Raw genomic sequence first — 20,375 nt, forward strand, 5'->3', positions numbered from 1 at the left:
GTTTCCTTCACAAAAGAAAACAGCAGCCACATTAGCTCCTGAGGCAAAGGCCTCCGATTATTCCAGTCTTACTCAATTGGAAATGAAATTGGTGTATGTTTATGTTTTCACCTTATGGACTATAAGGGACATATAATGCACGTGTAGAGCTAGCTTCTTAACATAGTAACGTAAACTAAAGTAGCTGCGATGTTCCAGTGCCTCATTGTGTTTCACTTCCCCACAATGATTTGCTCATTTTAATCCTCAGAGACTGGTTTTATTCCTGATAGCTCGGGACGAAACCACAACCATAACAGAGGTTTAGCATATGCCTGTACGACGAGATAATCATGTTAAAAGCTAAAAGGCTGTTTCTTTAGTTCAATCGTCTCTTATGTCCACGATGGGTCAAGAAACGTTTAAGAAATTGACGCCACAAGTAACCGTCACTAAAAGGAAACTATTTGGATATGAAATCTACCTTTTCGGATTAAAAGATTGGTGAGAGAAGTGAGCTGGAAGGAAGCGCCAACGTTAGAATAATACAGTCACAGCAAATAGAATACGGGCCACCGAAAAATGCATCGAAACAGCCAATTAAGTTCGGAACCAATGATACTGTCCTTAAGGTGCGTACATCTGACAGCAGAGTTTCTAGATTCATGCACAGCATAGGTATTCCTGCCTTCCTCAGCTTAATACGACCTGCGAATATGTCAAAGACTTTCTCCTCTCTGCTACCCCAACCTATCACATCTGAACTAGTTTAATAAATACATCCTGCGCCCCATAAATGGGATACCAAAATCTTGAACGAAATTGTATGAGATGACTACATTGGGTATAGAGGAGACGTGGTACAAACCTAGCTACAAAGGAACAACATACTAGACAAAATGGGTGTTTTACTGTACACAGAGCAGATGAAGGGCAAAAGGGGAAGCAGCAGAAATACAGTATCAAGCACACAGTTTAGAATGGCAAAAGAAAGAGTTGTAGTGCAGCTTACACCAAGGTTCATGCTAGGAGAAGAGTAGTGGAGGTGTAGCGTGGGAGAAGGAATTATTCAAGGGTGGTCTAGAACTCCGGTGTTTACCACGGGGTGAGGGGTTTGAAGAAATCAGTTTTCAAAGCCCTGTGTAAATGGAGAAGGGATGGAGACTTGGTAATCTGGTGTGGGGTCATGTTCTATATCCTAGGAACACAGCCGAAGAATGTCGGGAACCATCTTTTCTCCTTGTTCCATTTAAGATTTGGAGGTAGTTCGCATATTCAATGGGAGACATTGGAGGTCTCTGAGCGTCAGATACTGGTGTACTTGTAGGAGCCATGCTGCTAAATGGATATCATGTTTACACTTTTGTACAAATTCTTAATATTGCCTGTTTGAGAGTTTAACATCAATTGCAGTTGGTGGCATTTCTGCCGCCACCATCTCTTAAATACACGAACAAAATATCCATATACTTGTGAGGTGGCAGAATAAGTCTCTGGGTGGCACGGTTGTGAGGATGTTGCAATGAACATTAAAAATGGGACTGGTGGAAATAAGATATCAAGAGCGGCTGGTATTGAACTACTCTGTGCTTCAAGGTGGTGAAAAGGTGATAGTTGCCCTTTGGAGACTGGGACGCTCAGAGTGGGAAGTCAATTAGATATGGTACATCTTTGTGGATGAAAGAATGAAAGTGCATGTAGACAGGTAGAGGAACGGCTGTAACAAATCTGTGCTAACAAAGTGGCTGCTCCCCACGCAAGTCTTTGGCAGTGGCAGATATGGAGAGTATTAATAAGTCTGTGTAACAGCACACGTCACAGACCTGGCTTGAATGTGACCTGGAAGTACCGTCAACACCTGAGAGCGGACTACAAATAATGATGCAGAAGTTGCAAGACTAACATAGGCGAAAGTCACCCCTTTGCCAATTGCTGTTCCCCCAGACAAGTCTCTCCATGCCCATTGTGGACCCCGGTTGGGATAAAGTTTTGAACTTAGTTCGCCCACACCAGCTCCTTCCTCATTGTCTGAAATGGTATTTTCAGATTTAGGTTTTTACATTTATTTAACATATTGATTGGACCGTTCTAAAGCGAGTGCGTGGTTTTCGTCTGAAGTTCAAGTGAACAAAGGTATATAAGGGCAGGTACATGTGGCATATGCACTATATGGAGAAAAATAACAGCAATGGGCTCGATTTATAAAAAGGTTGTTGAGTTACAATATATGTATACATTCTGAAATACAGCCCGGAGTGCATTTTAAACAACAAGATTCTACTAATTGGAGGTTTTACTCTTAAAATTGTCAATGTAATCGAAGACCTCTTACATCAGGACTAGTTTTTGTAACATACTATGGTAAGAAAAAAATTAAGATTTGCAAAATATTGCAATACATTATGCTGCGTGACATGGAGAGGTTGTGAAAACACTTTAGACTCCACCTCTTATTTGCAAGAACTTCTGGAAACTTTATAAATCTTGTGAACCGATTGCGAAGACTGATCCATGTGGAGCAGCAGACACCTTGAAAAATGAGAGCTGATCGAATAAGAGTTATGGCTAGAAGAATGGAATGATGGTTAATGTAAGTCATGCATCACACCACACAGCAAAATTTTAAAGCATGCAGACATTAGCCAAATAGGAGCAGAAAAAAATGTAAGGAATGTCATACCCCTGTGCTTGTAAGATTTGGCGTGGATACGGATGTTAGATTGCCAGGAGCGCCATCCTGATGAGAAAAACAGAAGAGAAGACTCAGAACTTGGAAGAATTAAACTAAATTGTAGGCATTCTGGAAAATGTATCTGCATATTTATTTTAAATACTGCTAAATCAAAGACTGTCTACTTGAGATTTTACTTTACTGGCAATAAAGCTATTTCACACTTTAAATAAGGACATTGTATTACCTCAGCAAATTAGGAAGAAAATAAACACTGGCGTTGGCTGCCAGGAGCTGGGCCTTTACAATGCCTGTTTTGTTTTCTCACGGTTTTTGTAAGCCTTTTTTCTTGGGGTCCCAGGTCCTTGCCAATATATAATTTTAACAGTGCCTAAAAGCAAACTTATTTTTTGGCCTCAAGCACACTTTGCCATCTTAGTCACCGGTAGAGAAAGGAACTACTTTGTGTATACATTCTTTGTGAAACAACAGAATGCAGTCACTTACAGTGAAGTTAATTAAAGGCCATATTTCCCCATGTTGTAGTGGATGGAAGAAGCATATTATTGATACAACAACAGATCTCTAGATAAATAGGGTAACTGACAGTCTCTGTAAATGTAAAATATACACACACACGTTTATTGTATGTAGATATATATAGATAGATAGATATATACACACACACACATCGATGAACACCAATCTAACAAAACCCGGTCACATCCACCACACAGAGCTGGTGCAAGCAGCGGGTTAGGTCACACTTTCAATCGAATCTAAAGTGAAACTGCATCAACTTCACAAAACCTCCCACTCCAGGACTGTGATCTCAGAAAGGTTTATTCACAGGCAACACGTTCCAGCCTCACAGTCTTCGTTATAGCCCATCGAAGACAGGGCACCACCACACATACTGAAAAATAGCAAACAACAGATAGTGAAGAAATCTTGTGTGAGATGCCCTCTACAAACCTAAACCATGCTTAAAGGAAGGGGAAAATCCATCCATATGCTTACAAATAGAAACAGCTACATTTCAGAAATCCAGAATATTCATATGAATAAAAAACTATTTTTGTATGCTTCAGCATGTACAGCGACTATATTCAAGCCTATCCTGTCTTACAAACGATGCGCAATACTGGCCCAGAGACCTACCTCATCGTACCGTTATACTCTAAACATGATCATAAATTAAGAAACATACTATTATAGAATTCCTAAGAAAACACAAAAACATTTTAAGAGAAAATATTTGGGGTAAACTGAAACAAACCCCTTACCATGCATAGATCATAATTGCATTAACTCTAGAAGGGCCATGTGGCCATACTGAAGCAACTCACGAGACAGGTCTAAGAGCACGATCAATCATGCATTATATTTGCCCTATGTGCACCTAACAAACACTAATGATGGATCAGGACAAAAAAGTACATCCTGAACTTGATGCTCAAAAAGTCACAAAATTACATAAAGATGGCAACAGAGAAACACAAAAGTATTCCAGGGAGCATATCAAGTAAACCTATCTTAGCCAACATGAGCATGAAGCTCTCCATCCAGGTTCAGAACACCAGGGAATTTGCTGTTGAGAATGATGATGTACTCTGATTCTAATGTCCTCAGTCTCTGAACAACCTTGTCAACTTTGAAAAAGGACAAAGGGTCAAGAACCTCCTTATTTCTATTTCTATTCCTATTTCGGAATTTTATAAAGCGCATGGCTGCCAAAGGCTTCCCAGCGCTGCTGTAGAACCAAACAGAAAAGAAACAACTATCAAGGGCCCTTTTAAAGGAATAAGAATAGTTTTCAGAGATTTCCGAAAGGATCTGATTCAAATGTCTGTGTCAACATCAGGACAGTGCGTGCTCTACAGGCGACGTAAATGCAAAAACCCAGACCTTATGCAAAGGCATATTTCATGCATAATGTTTCTATGCAGTATGTTAATCTTTTGCATTGCAGAGCTTTTACCTTGAAAAGTCATTAATGCTGTTTCTAATTCATTGTTCTTTTGCAAGGCTTATTTGCAGGACTACAGGGTGTGGTCCTTTATTCTAAGACTTGCTAGAAGCCTTTCTTGCAGCATGGTTGGGTGTGGCTCGTGGGCAGGGTTTGGCTCTATATAAGGGAGCCAGCCCAGCTCCACATGCTCACTATTCAGAGGTTCCGGTGCAGAGCAGCAGCATTTTCCAGAGATCCTGTCCCAGAGGCCTATCCAGTCCTTTCCAGGCCTGCACTCGTTTATTTGGTGATCTTCAAGCAGGGCGGTAAGGTGGAGGTCGGGTTAGACCCAGACTCCGTTTTCCAGTGACACTCGAGTTTTGGGCCTAAACTTAAAATCGCATGTGCGATTGTTTTCATGGCATTTGTATCGTGAATTCCGAATCGGCAACAGTGTGCGCGATTCATTCCAGGCATTTAATTCTTGGCATTCAGATCGGCAGTGTGCGCGATCATTTCATGGCATTTGTATCGTGAATCGGAATCGGCAACAGTGTGCGCAATTCCTTCCAGGCATTTACTCCTTGGCATTCAGATCAGCAGTGTGCGCGATCATTTCATGGCATTTGTATTGTGAATTCGGAATCGGCAACAGTTTCTCAGTGGACTCTTGAATCATAGATCGGTGTTGTGCACGATCGTTTCATTGTATGTGAATCTAGATGTTCGAATCGGCAACAGAGTGCGCAATTCTTTCCTGGTGTTTAACTTTTGAAATACAGATCGGCAGAGTGCGCGATCAATTCTAGACCTTGAAACCTAGATGTGCAGTTTTGAATAAAGTGTATAATATTCCCTGAACATTTGAGTCTTGAAACTCTTAATCAGAGAGTGACGTAGCAGTGTTATTCATGGTACTTGTACAGTTTATTCATGCAGAGAAAAAAACGTGCTCTTTGATTCTTGCTACAATGCAGGGATTATTCTAAGAAGTATTTTGGAGAGAGTTTATTGTTCAAAATATAATATGTTAATTCTGGAATGTTCATAAGAAAACCTTGCATGACCTTTCTTGATTTCCAGGTACCTAGATTCTTGAGGCCTAGTTATAGTGAAGCCTTAGGCCATTCATGTTTTCAGCATAAGTGTTTATTTGAAACAAAACGTATTGAAAGTAATTGTGATTAATCTTGCAATTGTGTTGTTTAACTCTTGCTTCCACAGGTCTCCTTCCCCCCTGTTCCCAACCCAAAACCCATTTCCCCACTTGGCCATTCTTTAACTCTGTGCTATATAACTAGTGGAGTTTGGAGCTGCCAAGAGGTGGACATGTTGGGAACATGCCCAAGCCCCAAGGATCTGGTCTCCTTGACAGTCTGTCAAGAGGATAATTCAGGTCAGCTCTCTTTACTTCCCTAATGTGTTCAAATATTTGTTTCTTAACAGGAAAAATCGTGCTACATACGGACTGTTGTCCACATGAGCAGACCAGCACATAAACAGAGTAGTCACTGTTACATGTGATAAACTTAGTTGTCCTCATGGTCTTCCTGTAGGTAATGTGTATGTCTTTAGCTTTTCACTGCCCTTATACGACTTCCACCTTCTGTAGTAGAGACTTACATTATAGTAACAAGACTGCTGGATTTGGGTGGCAGTACCACCGAGCGCGGGGACTGAGTTTGATCCTGCGCCATGTGACAGCTGTCAGCCTAACCCTTCAGGCTAACTATCAGCACCTCACCAGTACCCAAGAGTAAAAGGTGATTTGTGGCAGCCGTTTAAATGTCATCTAGAGTTCTCACGGAAACTGTGGTGGAACAGATCTTACCCCTTCCTCTCAGTCATATATGTCTCACACGTCAAAGAAACAGAAGCAGGACTAAGTTCAATAGGTTTTATTGAATCAATTGCATTCTATGAAAAAAGGCATGCATTGCAACTATGAGGATGATAGCACATAATAAAAGCAAAGCAGTGACAAGGTAAGTGAAGCATAGGAAAAGTACAACCATACTGTCACAATAATGGTTCTAGAACCTCCACCTGCACTACTTATATACAAGTGCATGGCACTGTAAGTCCTAATCTGCCCATAAGGCACACCAGAAGGAACTCATCCCCCATACCTGTGATTGTAGGTAAAGATGTCTGTAGGTACACTGAGGGTCCTCTCACATGGAGGGAGAGAAGGCATCTAGTCTCGGCAGAATCCTCAATGGTGACGTGTTGCATGCAAAGGCAAATGGTTGGAATTCTCCTCTTTCATGTAGAGGGCAGTGAGATGTTTTATAATAAAACATCTGGTGTTCTGAGAAAACTGCCTTAATGTGATAACACATATTTCTGTGTATGAGAGTTAGGGACATGATGAACGCTATGTGCCGGCAATAACTCGTAACTTATCACGTTCAGCCTTGAGTAAAGCACAGAATGAAAATGTCTTGCAAAGAAAAGAGTAACAGTATTCTGCACGAAAGGACAACTGATAAAATAATAAAAACATCTCCACTAAAATAAATCTTTTGCTAAAATATTAAGAATAAAAATGCATTTATTAGAGTGAAAGGGAACAAGCTGCACCCCCAAGCTAAAATAAATTGCCTGTGTAATAGCCAAAATATTCTCACAACACCCTCCCCTTTGTCGGTTCAAGCTGTAGAGGTCCCTAAAGAAGCCTAAAGCAAAACTGCCATATCTACATCTATAACCTCAGAATCAACTCCAAAATGTATACAATTAAATGTCTATGTTGACAAGCAAACAGACCAAAATGCGGGGCAAATAAAACTTGTCAATTTAGAATTTAAAAACATATCAATGAATAGAAGGCCAAATGTTAGCAGTTCAACAATATTCAAGGTCCTTCAGAAACTTGCCAATTTCATCAATTGGAATAGAATCCAGGAAATAGCCCACTTCAGCAGATGTTAATGAAACCAATTTGTTGACAAAGAAGGCGAGAGAGCACTCATGTTCCACTGCCTTAGCTTCAGCCAAGGTAGCAGCATCCCATGCAGTGCCAAGTACTGTAGCACCAAGAGCCACTTAGTCCTCAAAGGGCACCGCATAGGAAGCTTCCCGCAACAAACGAAATCTCAATCTGCAAGTCTGGTAATGAGCCCTCAGCAAGAACATTAACAGATCAGCATACAAAGAAGGTATGCGCTGCGTAGCAAGACACACTTCCGGTGCATGCTTTAAAGGACACCACAAGCAACAAACGACAGGATGACAGAGAGCAGTTGAACTCCAGCTCTTCCAGGAGTGGTGCACCAAAGTACTGCATCATGCCTTTACAACAGTCGGGCTGGGCTGGTGGAAGCACCATCAGTCCTTGTTGAGATGGGGCAGCCATTTCAAAGAAAAAATAGCAACAGCAAAATGTTACCAATTAATGCCAAAGAAATAGGGAATCCCCTGAAAACACACAAGAAAATAGAGTATATGGCTGAAGGTATAATGCCGAATATAGAGGGAAAGGTGCTGACAAAACCAGAACCAACAGCCTTAAAGAAATGTAAAATCCCAGCGGTGTTGGAGGCGTTAAAAATTCACCCAATTAAGTCACGGAAATGTATTGGAAAGTAAGCATCTAAGAAGGACTGTGTCTCTGCAGATGACCTTGCCACTTGGAGAGCATAGGTCTTGCGGGGAGATTAATCACCAATTTTTTTTTTTAAACAAAAGAGCCTTCAGTCTACTCAGCTTCTCATTTGAAGTAGGAATATGGGGTCATGTCTCTGCTACTTTCAACTGTCACTTTGGGGGAAAAACACATTACCGCAACAGGTGACAATTTGGGAGACTGGAACGACGTAGGCAATTCCGGCTTGCATTCCACAACAGTTCTCTTTTTCAGAACCACATAGCTCCTACTCAAGAGCATCTGGAATGCTGGGTGAATCAAAGAGACATGAACTCCCTTCATATAACAGGCTAAGTTTGCAACTGAAGAATTACAATTTCCATGCAAGGAAAGCTGTTTACAAATCATCAAATGGCTCACAGAAGTCTCACATTTGCCTCCTCTAAGAAAGACCTATTTCATGCTATTGAAACATTTGTACGAGAAGGGCAGCTCCCACACATCATGAACGTAACTATCTCATAGCCTTTCATATCTGTCTACAGGAATCTGCTTCAAGCATCAGGTGAAATCAAGTGTAGAAATAGGCAGATTAATAACCCCATGAATTAACCAGACAGCAGATGGCATTTCTGCCACAGTAAAAGGAAACTTTCCCAACTTTTTGAGGTTAAGCATGACGTAAATTGCTTCTTTCTTAGCCATTATTTGTTGCCATCACGTTAAATTAAACCAGGCAAAAAGGTCTTTCGAGCTTACATACTGCCAAAGTATGCAACCACTTTTAAGGATTTGGAAGGTGCAACCTAACTGCATATGGGACCTTTGTTGGCTTGGTCCATGCTGTGAAGACAACATGCCATTTTGTGAAAAGTCGATCTCAGAAGAAATTATGTTGTTGAGGGTGTATATGCGGTTGCACAAGGTGTTCATTCCATTATAAAGAATGGCTAATACTTTCTGTAAGTTTTCCTGATCTATTTGCCTTTACTGGGCTGCAGTTTCTATTTGGGAAAGTTTCCACATTTTATTATGAATTGCATATAAGAAGCACTTTTTTTTGAGGTTTTTCTTGTAAATCTGCAACTTCTGATAGGAGACCTAGATGTCTCAGCTGCTAGTGTGGAATATTTCAGCAATGTTGGCATAATTTTCCTACGTTGCATGTGGTGACAATATCTGAGTGTTCTGATGATATGTAACGAGGGTCATATCAGCTTGCTCTAAAAGCCCCTGTGGAGTTTACAAAACGTGCATCACAACCATTTGTGTCCGTTAACCTCAAACACCACCGGCAGGACCAGAAAGTGTTGCGTTAAATGTTCCTTTCTGGACCCACCCATTGGGCTGTTATTCAGTGACATTTATTGTTTTTTGCCAATTATTAAATTTAGTTGGTGAGGGAATACTGGGTGTATTAATTTCTTTAATTTTCACCAAGCCTAGACAACTAGTTTGTTGTATAGTTATGTTTAAAAATATAATTTGCAACAGAATAAGGCACGCTCTGAACAAATCTTCCCATCCCTGTATTTGCCAATCTTTAGTTCCCCCAAACACATCTTAGGTCAATTGACTTCAACCAGTATTTAAAGCCTTCTATCGCCAACTGGGAAACAAAGGAATCAGAATAAATCAATCTAGTATCTGTTAACAAAACATTTTGCAGTTTCGTAGGAGGTAACTTGAAATAAGACTCAGCATTTTTTACCTGGTGCTCAGTAAAATATGCAAATTGTTATATATATTTTTCAAAACTCCCCACTGGCGGGGTCAGACAATTTTCCCATTGTGAATAACTGTAAACAGATCTCTCGGTGCTAGCTTTATGTATGAAATGATGTCCTTAATGATTATAACAGAACATACTGCCATAATTAGCATTTGTTTGATAAATATCTTCACTTTCAAATACAGTATGATATTCACGCTCAGAAGCATGTTACAACCCAATCACCAGAAACTACTCCTGGTGTCATTATATAATTCATTGAAACTTTAAACACATAGTATTTAAAGGATCTCTGTCAGCTCAAAAGCATCAAAGGATACTTTATCTCAAACAATCCCATCAGGAATCTGTGTAGCTGAAATGTTCACTAGAAACAAGGTTTGTCTGACCGTAAGGGAAGACAAATGTGGTTTTAGGACCTTATCCACCAGTCCAACAGCAAATAGTTCAGGAAGATAATGACCATGCATCAGTGAAAAAAAAATGACAAAAACAATCCAAAGAAGAAAGGTAAGTACAGTTACCACGAGCCACAGATAGTTCCATGGACTAATCAGACAGTTGTTTTTAAGGTAAGTGAACAGCTTATGTGGTCCTGATATAGGTACTGCAGAAGACGTAGAAGAATCAGTTAAAAAAAAATCGTTGATATCAGCAAAATATCTAGAAGCAGTTTGCGCAAATACTGGAGCGGATGTCAGAAAAGTAGAACTGACAGATGCGTCTCTGGGTGGTTCGTAGTCAACTACTCCAGCCAATAGTGTTGAATTTGAATAACACTGTTCAGAAGTGTGGATGTTTTTTTATCACATAAGTTGTTACAGTTGTTATTGGTACTAATGAAAGATCATTTTCCACACTTCCCAAGAGTCAGCAGTGTTGGCTACAACTTGTAGCGGCGCATCCTGGTTGGTAGGGAGAGGGGTTTGGGGACTACCCATGAGTCCTCTAGGTTTGCTGTGTAGGCCAGCCCACTTGTTGGAACTTGACAATGTTGGCAGAAACAAAGTGGTTTCCTTTAGAACTAGGCAGCGGTGGTTAAGATGATAGTTCTGCTACTGTGTATTCCCAAGACTGGCACCGGTAGGTGATATGAAGGGCCAAACTCTTTCTTCACTGCACTCTTTTCTAGCATCAGATCCCCAACTTTTGGAATCTAACCAGTCGGTGTTATTGGTGCATCTTTTATTTCCGAGGTGGCAGCAGATGAGTTTTCATCACAGAATTGCTGTAATTTCTGCAAGACAGTGACACGTTCATTTATGTCCAAAGGTGTGTCTCAGCCACCGCGCCAGAGCCATCAAGATACTGGACATAGATAGGTATGCCAAACAGAACCTCCTATGGGGTGCGCCCTCCCAGACGCCATCCAGGCAGGTTATTGAGTGCTCTTTAGACTCCATACGAATGGCTAAGCCAACTATAACCCATACCTAATACTCTTGCTGTTAAGGATTGCTTTAAAACTTGGTTCTTTCCCTCCACTATACTGTTACCCTCAAGATGATAGGGAGACGAGTAATGCAATTGGACCCCAACGTCACCATGGTGTCCCTGAATGCCCTTGAGGCAAAAGCAGGGCCCTGGTCTGAATGGAAAGCAGCAACTGCATATATCCCGATAATGACATGCAAATCTTTAATAACAGTACGAGTGTCAGCTGATTATTGTAGCCATACCATAGGAATCTGGAGCAAGAGTCAACAGCGACTAAGATGCATTTGTATGCACCATCAGGTGTCAAAGGGCCACAATGGTCCAGGTATACACATTATAGTGGTTTTTTGGAAATTAGGAGATGTGTCTGCAGTGGGCGCTTAACTGTGGATTATTTTATTTGTTGACAGATGTCACAACAAAGGACATAATGTTTGGTCTGATTATGTAGACCTGGCTACCACTAATGTTTTAGCAATAAAGAAATAGTAGCCGCCACACCTGCATGGGCAGAAGCAACTTCCTCATGTGTGGCTTATCAACTCTGGCCTCAGTTCCTGGTTGGGGTTCACACGATCACCTACCCCTGTTATTGTTACAAAGGCAATGTTCTGTGCACTTACGTGGTACGAATATTTGGCGGGATACCCCTTTGGCAAGGGTTTGCGGTCGGCAGAGGCTTCCACAGCAGCCATTGTTTCATCAACCAATCAATCTGGAATGACCAATAGCAGCAACAGAAACCATGGTTACTGCTGACTTGGCTGCTTCATCAGCCAAGGTATTGCCTACAATGTGTATTCCTACAGGTTGATGACCCAGTGTATGAACTACGTGGGCATTGGGTAGCATTTCTTTCAGATCTGCTACTTTCCCCACAATAATCCATGTTTGGTGGACTTTCCTTATGAATCTCTGCCTCCATTTTGGCACCAGTAATGAAGATATTCATTAAAGGACTGGGTACAATAATATGAATCACACACTATTAGTGTTAGCTGTTCTGGATCAGTATGTTCTAGTGCCAATATCAGAGCCTTAAGATCTGCTAATTTTGCAGTTCAGTCTGCATGTGAGTGTTTTGAGGAAGGATGGCAAATCCTTGATAACACCACTCACAACCGCACAGGCTACAGAGTACTGCCGCACAAACAGCGGCTGTGTTGTTTTGTGCTTACCGCCAGATGTGCTGACCATCAGTATAAATTAACGTTCAATACTGATCAAGAGGCAAGATATTTGTTGGTACTGGCTACTCAAGCTTGTATTGAAGAAATTCTTGAGTCTTACCAAATGTTTTGCATATCCTGCTGCAATGCTCTCAGAATACGTGTGTTTTTGACTGTCCAATAATTACTTGAAATGTCTGGGCATATTAAATCATACAAAGGTTTTATGCATTGTGCATAGTGTGTAATGCAGGTTCTGCCAAAGCTAAAATAACCCAATAACGATTGCAGATTTGTAATTGTGGTTGTAATTGCGTTGACTTTTCTAAGAAATGCGGCACTCGGCTCTGTCCTTCATCTTATAACTCGTATCCTGAAAAAAGAGGACACTGAGGAAAGCAATTTTTGTTTTCTTGAAATGTAATTTGTAGCCAAATTCGGCAAAGCCCACTACTATACAATCCACCCTTCTCAGGTGTGGACCTGGTCATCATCCGCCAAGGAAATATGGTTGACATATGACAATGCCTAAGAGTAAATTTTGTGTAAAATTGATGTAACACGTGCTGAAAAAATTCCACGACTGTCCTTATACCCTTGTGGGAGTCGTGAAAAATTTATTTCGAGCCTAATGCACGGAAGGCTGTTAAATCCCTGCTTTCAGGCACTAAAATTTGGCAGAAGAACCCACTGGAGATATCTAGAGTCGTTTTGTATTTCTTGCACAGTAAATTGTTGATAAGTGCTGTGCTGTGAGCATTCTGTATAGCAAATGTGCCTGTTTAACTATTTTAGTGCCTGTAATCTAAGACTATTCTATAAGAATGGTCCGGCTTAGCTACGGGAAACAAAGGGTTGTTCACTAGTGGGACACAGGGCTCAGTTACATCCTGGTACTCAAGTTAGGTGAGTATTTCTCTCACTGGTGCTTCAGCCTTATATTTAATAGGATACACGGGTTGAGGCTGCGGTTGTGATCTAATAGGTATTTTGTGGTAGGGAGTATCTCTGTCCTACCCCACATGACTGTGATACAGCACAGAGGCTTGTGCTAAATGAACAAAGGGTGAGAAAGAAGGCATAATTACCCCTTTCCTGAACGGAAGACTGCAGGCAAACTCTGGTGACCAATCGGTTTCTGTCAATAGAACATCATAGCACAATGTCAATTTTTTACAGAATATTACTCTAACAGTACGCTCAATGTCTCCTTCGAATTGCAATTTCAATTTGTGAACTCTGTCAGGGGGAAGACTCACGTATCTGCAGTTTCGACTGCCAAATAGTCATTCGTTGCTCTCACATCCTGAAGCTCTTGAAGATTCCGGCCAACTACTGTGACCTTTGCCGCGCTGTCTAGTAGAGTCAGTGCCCACTTCCTGTTCATCATTAAGGTTCTTAACATGTGTGGCATTTCAGGCCGAAAATAGATGCCACTTTTTTCTTTTTAAACTGTTGTTTCTGTTGGGGAGGTTTCTCTTCCTTTTTTATAGAAAGTTCAGAGGGAACGTTGTGAATCTTGTCGTAATTTCATGTATTTGCTTTGTTGTTCGGACCGCCCAACTCTCTCACTTCGTTTATCAGGTGAGTCTTGAAAGGAACGGGATTGGCAGGTATCCATATATTAATATCTATTGGGAGTTTTCAAATTATCTCTATTTCTTAAATTGTATTGTTTCTCAGAGGTCTTCGGTTGCGTAGATTCTCCTCTCTGTTTTACATAATCTTTATTTTGCTTTTGTTTACCCCAGCCTTTTTTTTTTTTTTTTTTAGAACCCTCTGTTGCTTGCTTGGTAGAATTCTTATTGGATTTACCATTTAATTATGATGTACTCGGTTTGGCTACTAAACTATCCCGACCTATACTAGAATTGGTCTCAGCAATAATCTTTGCCAGCTAACGCTCCTGATCTTGTACAGGAACATCCCTGAGTTGCTGGCAGACTGCCTGCCCTTTAAGGTTACTTAATGTTAATGAGGATACCGTGGCAAAATTGCCCATGAATTGCACCCCCAGGTCTAGGGCAGGAGCAGCCCCATATTCACCTTGAATTTGTTTCAACACTGCTGGAAGATTCGCAAGTGTCAGTGTACCATATGTCGAAGTGTAGAGTGCAGCAAATACTGCACCCCATGTGGCACAGTTATCCACTGAGAGAACCATCCTGAATGGCAAGCACATTGTGAGAATTATAGGTTTATCTTTGGGTCCCGTATGGGTAAACACAGCTTCCAAAGCACTTATTTGTTGTGCTAACCAAAACAGAATTTCTTCACATTTGGTGGGTAACCTCACCCATGACTGAATGCATTGTTACAGGAGTAATGCCTGCTGTGACCAACTATGGTTGTGCTGGAGCTGCCCTTGCTGGGGCAGTATTTAATATTTGCATCACAAATTGTATTAAGTGTCTATATACTTGAGCTAAATCATTATACAGGCTGTACACTTCCGCTACCGCCATGGAGTTAGCATTAAGGTGTGGTGTATATGTGGCCAGTTGTGGCTGTGTAGGACCTTCATTGCTCAAAGGACCTAGTCTAACATTTTGTGCAACGTGTGGTAAGGTGCCATCAAACCAATTTTTGTGTTCTTGATGATACAGAGGTATTTCTAAATATGCATATGCTCTGTATTGTGCGGGTGCGTTAGCAGAAGTGTAATGGTGAAAGGTGTGCATGTTCCCATCCACTACTGGAAGAGTGCCCCAAGACTAAAAATGTCAGTTCTATATGCTGGATCTTCCTCAACTACAAATATAACTGCTCCTCCCTCCTCCGTGAGGCCATTATTTATTAAAGGGGGAGCCTCATGTACAATTACAATCCACTGGGGTTCTGCCACATTTCAATATTTAAAAGTTGTAAAGTTCAGAGACAGGGACACCAACTGGGGATTTAATCCTTTTAAAGGTTCAAGCTTGAACAACCTACAGTGAAAAATAGGTACTAGCTATATTGGCTGAGAAGGATATCCCTAATACCACAGACGTCTCCATATAAGGTAATTAGGGTGTCTTTAGAAGGCAGTGAGACAGAAATACTTAGGAAATCCATAATTCAGTGCCTAACCAACATTGAGACTGCTGGATTTGGGTGGCAGCACCACCGAGCTCAGGGGACTGAGTCTGATCCTACACAGTGTGACAGCTGTCTGCCTATCCCTTCAGGAGAGCTAGCAGCACCATGCCAGTACCCAAGAGTAAAAGGTGATTTGTGGCAGCCCTTCACATGACATCTAGATTTCTCAGGGAAACTGTGGTGGAACAGATCTTACCCCTTTCTCTCAGTCATATATGTCTCACACAAAGACAAACAGAAGCAGGACTAGGTTCAATAAGTTTTATTGAATCAACTGCATTCTATGTAAAAAGGCATGTATTGCGATTATGAGGATGATGAAACATAATTAAAGCAAAGCAGTGACAAGGAAAGTGAAACATAGGAAAAGTCCCACCATACCGTCACAATAATAGTTCTAGAATCCCTACCTGCATTACTAATAATCTATACAAGAGCATGGCAGCGTACGTCCTAATCTGTCATCAGGCTCCCCAGGAAGGAACTCATCCCCCCATACCCATGACTGTAGGTAAAGAAGATGTCTGTTGGTCTACTCAGGGTCCTACCACATGGAGGGAGAGAAGGTGTAAACGCAGAAACTGCAAAGGCGACATGTAGCATGTGATGGCAACTGGCTGGAATTCCCCTCTGTTGTGTAGGGGGTAGTGAGGTGTTTTGTAATAAAACATCTAGTGTTCTGAGAAAACTGCCCTGACATGACATGACAACAAGTATATTTCTGTGTATGCGAGTTGGGGACATGATGAACTTTTCGTGCCAGCAATAATTTTTAACTTATCACGTTCAGCCTTGAGTGAAGCACAGAATGAAAATGTGCAGAGAAAAGAATAATCGAATTCTGCGCGAAAGGACAACTGATAAAATAATAAAAACATCCCCAATAAATAAAATTTAAGCTTTTGCTAAAATAATAAGAATAAAAATGCATGTATCAGAGTGAAAGGCCACAAGCTGCAGGCCTAAGCTAAAATAACTTGCCTGTGTAATAGACAAAGTAACCTCACAAAACGTCCACATTTAAAGAAGTCTGGTTGTTCCTGTAGCCAACCCTCTTTCCTCTCTTTTCCCACGTAGCCACGAATGAGGATCTCTCGATTGGCTTAGATTTTCTGTATGTTACTAAGGGGTGTGGTGATAACTTACCTCTGATAATAGGATCAGTCTTAATCAGATGCCAATGCTTATGCAGCATTCTCCTAACTACACCTGGTACACTGTTATATGTGATCAGTCTGACCTGATTTAAAAATAAATTGTTTTTTTTAATCAACATGCTGTCCCTTGATAACTTGTTAGCCTTCTCACTAGCAATGTGCAGTACCCTCACTGGATAACCCCTATTCCTGAACCTGGAGATCATCCTTTTTTCTTTGTCTTTAAAAAGGGGTAGGGGACTTGCCCTGAGTAACTCCCCAAAAGGTATACTCCACTTGAGATTATGTGGGTGTCCGCTATGTGAATGCAGGATACTGTTCCTGGAAGTACTTCTGCGAAACAGGCTAGTCTTAATCATACCATTAATCACTTCCACATGTACATCAAGAAAATCTGTTTAGGTATTGGGTATTGTAGGAAGCTGGGAAGCAACTGCGACTGAAGTGCATTGGGTTCCTGCTAACTGGGTCCCAGTGCTAGTGTTCCTTCCCTAAATCAAGACACTTCGTCACTTGATCCCCAAGTGACCTGGCTCTTCAACCCACTATATGTTACTAGTAACTGGTACCCCTGGTACCTAGGGCAATAATACTGAAGAGGGCCCCTCAGAGCTGCAGCACAACTTGTGCCACTCTGAGGGACCTAGCACCAACCTTATGCAGACTGCCATTGCAGGCTGCGTGACAAGGAGCTCCCAAAATTGAAAACACGACATGGCACATAGCCTATGTGCCATTTCCCTTAACACTGCATGCAATATATGCAAGTCATCACTGTAGCAGGCCTTACAGCCCTAAGGTAGGGTGCATTATATTACATGTGAGGGTGTATTGTATTGTATTGTATTGTATTGTAATATGCATGAGCAGATATGTCTCTGCTATGTTTTGTCGAATCTCAGACATAATACGTGTACAGGGAAGCCATTTTAAATGCATGCGCTGGACACTGGTCATTACGAATTTCCAAGCTACATGATGGCTTCTCTGAATCCTGGGATGTTTGGTATCAAAGATCTCAGAATAATAAACCCTCACTGACCCCCATTGATGGGTTTATTAAGAAATGCACTCAGAGGGCACTTTAGAGGTGCCCCCTGAAAACCTACCAACTACCAGTGTGCTGACTGACTGGCCTGACTAGTTCAGCCAACACAGACACGTTTCTGGTCCACCCACAGTGAAAGCCAGTGTTCATGAGGGTCTGAGACAAAAGCCTGCACTGGGCAGAGGTGTGACCTCCTCCCCCAGACAGGGTGGGGAGCTTCAAAGGCCTTGCTGCCATTGTAATTCGACCCAGGTCCCTCCACATGGCAGAGATGACCAACTCCAATGTCCTGTACTCACTTTTGGTGGCAGCACAGGTGGGAAAGTTGGTTATATTAGGAGGAGTGCCCACTTCGTGCCAGTCCCAACCCTAAGGTGGACGAGCTGAAGTGGACACTACTTTTAAAATTCCTCCATACCGGTGGGAAGAAATTAGGCCACTAGGTTTAGGGTTATGCTCACTTCCCAGCGAAGTTGTCATAAGAAGTGTGTAGTCACCCCTACAGGTGGTGATCCCACTGGCTACCACCTGGCACTCCCCGCAACCCCCTAAATTGATGCTTTAGGTGCCACCCCTGAACTCTAGAACTCAGATTCCTGACAACCTAAAAAGGGCCGCACACTACAGAGTCACACCAGCAGAGAAGATTACAGACACCAACTGACTTGGCCCCAGCCCTACTGGCATGTCTGCAGCCCTAGACGATCCTGAGCTAAAAAACGACCTGTCCTGCAGCCTAGCGACCTCCAAAGCGTTGGGAGGACCACTTGCCTTCAACAAAGATCAAGATCTGAGAACAGTGAACCGGTTCAAGAAGAAACCAACTTTAAAAGAAAAGAACTCTGAGTCTACCATGGGCTGACCCCTGCCAGACTCTGCCTCAAAATCTGCAGCCTCAAACCGAAGACTCTTTGATGGCAACCTGCCTGGTAAGCTGTTCCCGATGCCAAAGGATACACCTGCACATGGAGCCCCGGGGCCTTGGGGAGCTAGACTGTTGGTCCCTACATCCCCAGCAACTTACCTGGGCAGCTGTGAGTTTTCTTCCTTCAGCCTCCAGGCCTCAGCCTGCAGCCTTTTTCCCAAACGGATCTCCCCTATTCACTTGCAACAGGCACCCGATGCTGTGCTGGCACTCTGCACCTGACTGCCCCTGTGCCGCTGAGGGTGTAAGTTTGGCACTGCCTTAACCCCCCCCACCCCCATGCTTACCTGAACACCAGGAGATCGACCCCTGACACCGCTTTACTCACCTGTGAGCAGCGCATCTTCAGTTAACCCCAGTCTCCATTTGTTAACATTGAGCGCCCGGTGCTGTGTTGGCACTCTGCACGCAGCCACTCCCATGTAGTTGAGGGTGCAAGTTTGGTGCTGCCTTGTGGCCCTCCTATGCTTAGCTCAACCCCAGGAGATCGACCCCTTAAACTACTTTACTCACCTGTGAGCAGCGCATCTTCGGTTACCCCCAGTCTCCATTGGTTAACATTGGGCACCCAGTGCTGTGTTGGCATGCTGCCATTCCCGTGTTGGTGACGGTGCAAGGTTGGTGCTGCCTTGTGGCCCCCCTAAGCTTACCTCAGCCCCGGGAGATCAACCCCTGAAACCGCTTTACTCACCTGTGAGCAGCGTATCTTCGGTCACCTACCAGTCTCCGTTGGTTAACATTGGGCAACTGACTCCAAACTCGACCTCTGCACCCGGCCACCCCGGGCCACACTCTTGGTACTGATTTGAACCCCGCACAGTCCTATTGCACATTGGGTGTCCTGTGGGACACACAGGACAGATGGCCAAGCCCCAGGGATGGGGTCCCTGGGGCCAAAATTGGTGTGGAGAGGGAGTCCACGTGGTCTCTTCGCCACCAAATAAATTAAATGTTTAGGCCAGACCTAAAGGGGTGGAGGCCCGAGGGCACCCCCCCTTCATTTATAGAGGGCCAGGCCCTGGGAGATGGGGTCTCTGGGGCAGAGATCAGCCCTGAGATGTGGGCCATGTGGCCCCCAATTGAACTGTAGTGGTCCCTGGGGGATGGGGTTCCCGGGCTGAAACTGCCCAAATGAGAAGGGCCGCGCAGGCCCACCTCCCCCACACTGGCCACATTCACCTAACAAGATAGCACTTACTAACTAACCACTACAAAGTGCTCCCTCTTACACCTACTCTCACACCCACAGCCACTGTCGCACCCAGAGAAACCCTCTCATCTATTCTCACACCCACGGAGACAATCGCTCCGGCCAACTCCCACCACAACATGGACAAACGCTGTGTGCAGTGTGGGGTTGGGTGGTTAGGGGGACTGGTCGCACCGACTGGGCGGAGGACAGTCCCTGTGGCCAACCCCTGCCACTCACAACTGGGTGGTTATGGGGGGTTGGCTGTAGGGCCAGGCAGTAGGCCAGGCCCTACAGCCAACCCACGCTGTGCACAGCCAAAGGCTGTGCGCGGCGGTTGTTGGATAAACATGTAGTAATGAAAATTACTTTTATGTTAAAGAAACATAGAAATTCACTGGGAAAAAAAGTTACAATGACGTTATAGTTAGGAAATAGGATTTTTTT

At 42.9% G+C, this 20,375-nt stretch overlaps 1 protein-coding gene across 3 annotated transcripts in view; it reads right to left on the reverse strand.

The window, feature by feature from the left end:
- Positions 1-20,375, reverse strand: part of TBC1D12 (TBC1 domain family member 12) — a 407,968-nt gene that overhangs the window by 318,242 nt on the left and 69,351 nt on the right. For 2 of the 3 annotated variants that reach the window (XM_069239854.1, XM_069239853.1), the window contains exon 2: positions 2,660-2,716. The exons of the other annotated variant lie outside the window; for it this stretch is intronic. In XM_069239854.1, coding sequence (XP_069095955.1) covers positions 2,660-2,716 — 57 coding nt within the window. The remainder of the gene's footprint in view (positions 1-2,659; positions 2,717-20,375) is intronic. 3 annotated transcript variants of the gene reach the window in all.

The sequence above is a fragment of the Pleurodeles waltl genome, chromosome 6 (assembly GCF_031143425.1).
Source record: "Pleurodeles waltl isolate 20211129_DDA chromosome 6, aPleWal1.hap1.20221129, whole genome shotgun sequence".
Classification (NCBI taxonomy): Eukaryota; Metazoa; Chordata; class Amphibia; order Caudata; family Salamandridae; genus Pleurodeles; species Pleurodeles waltl.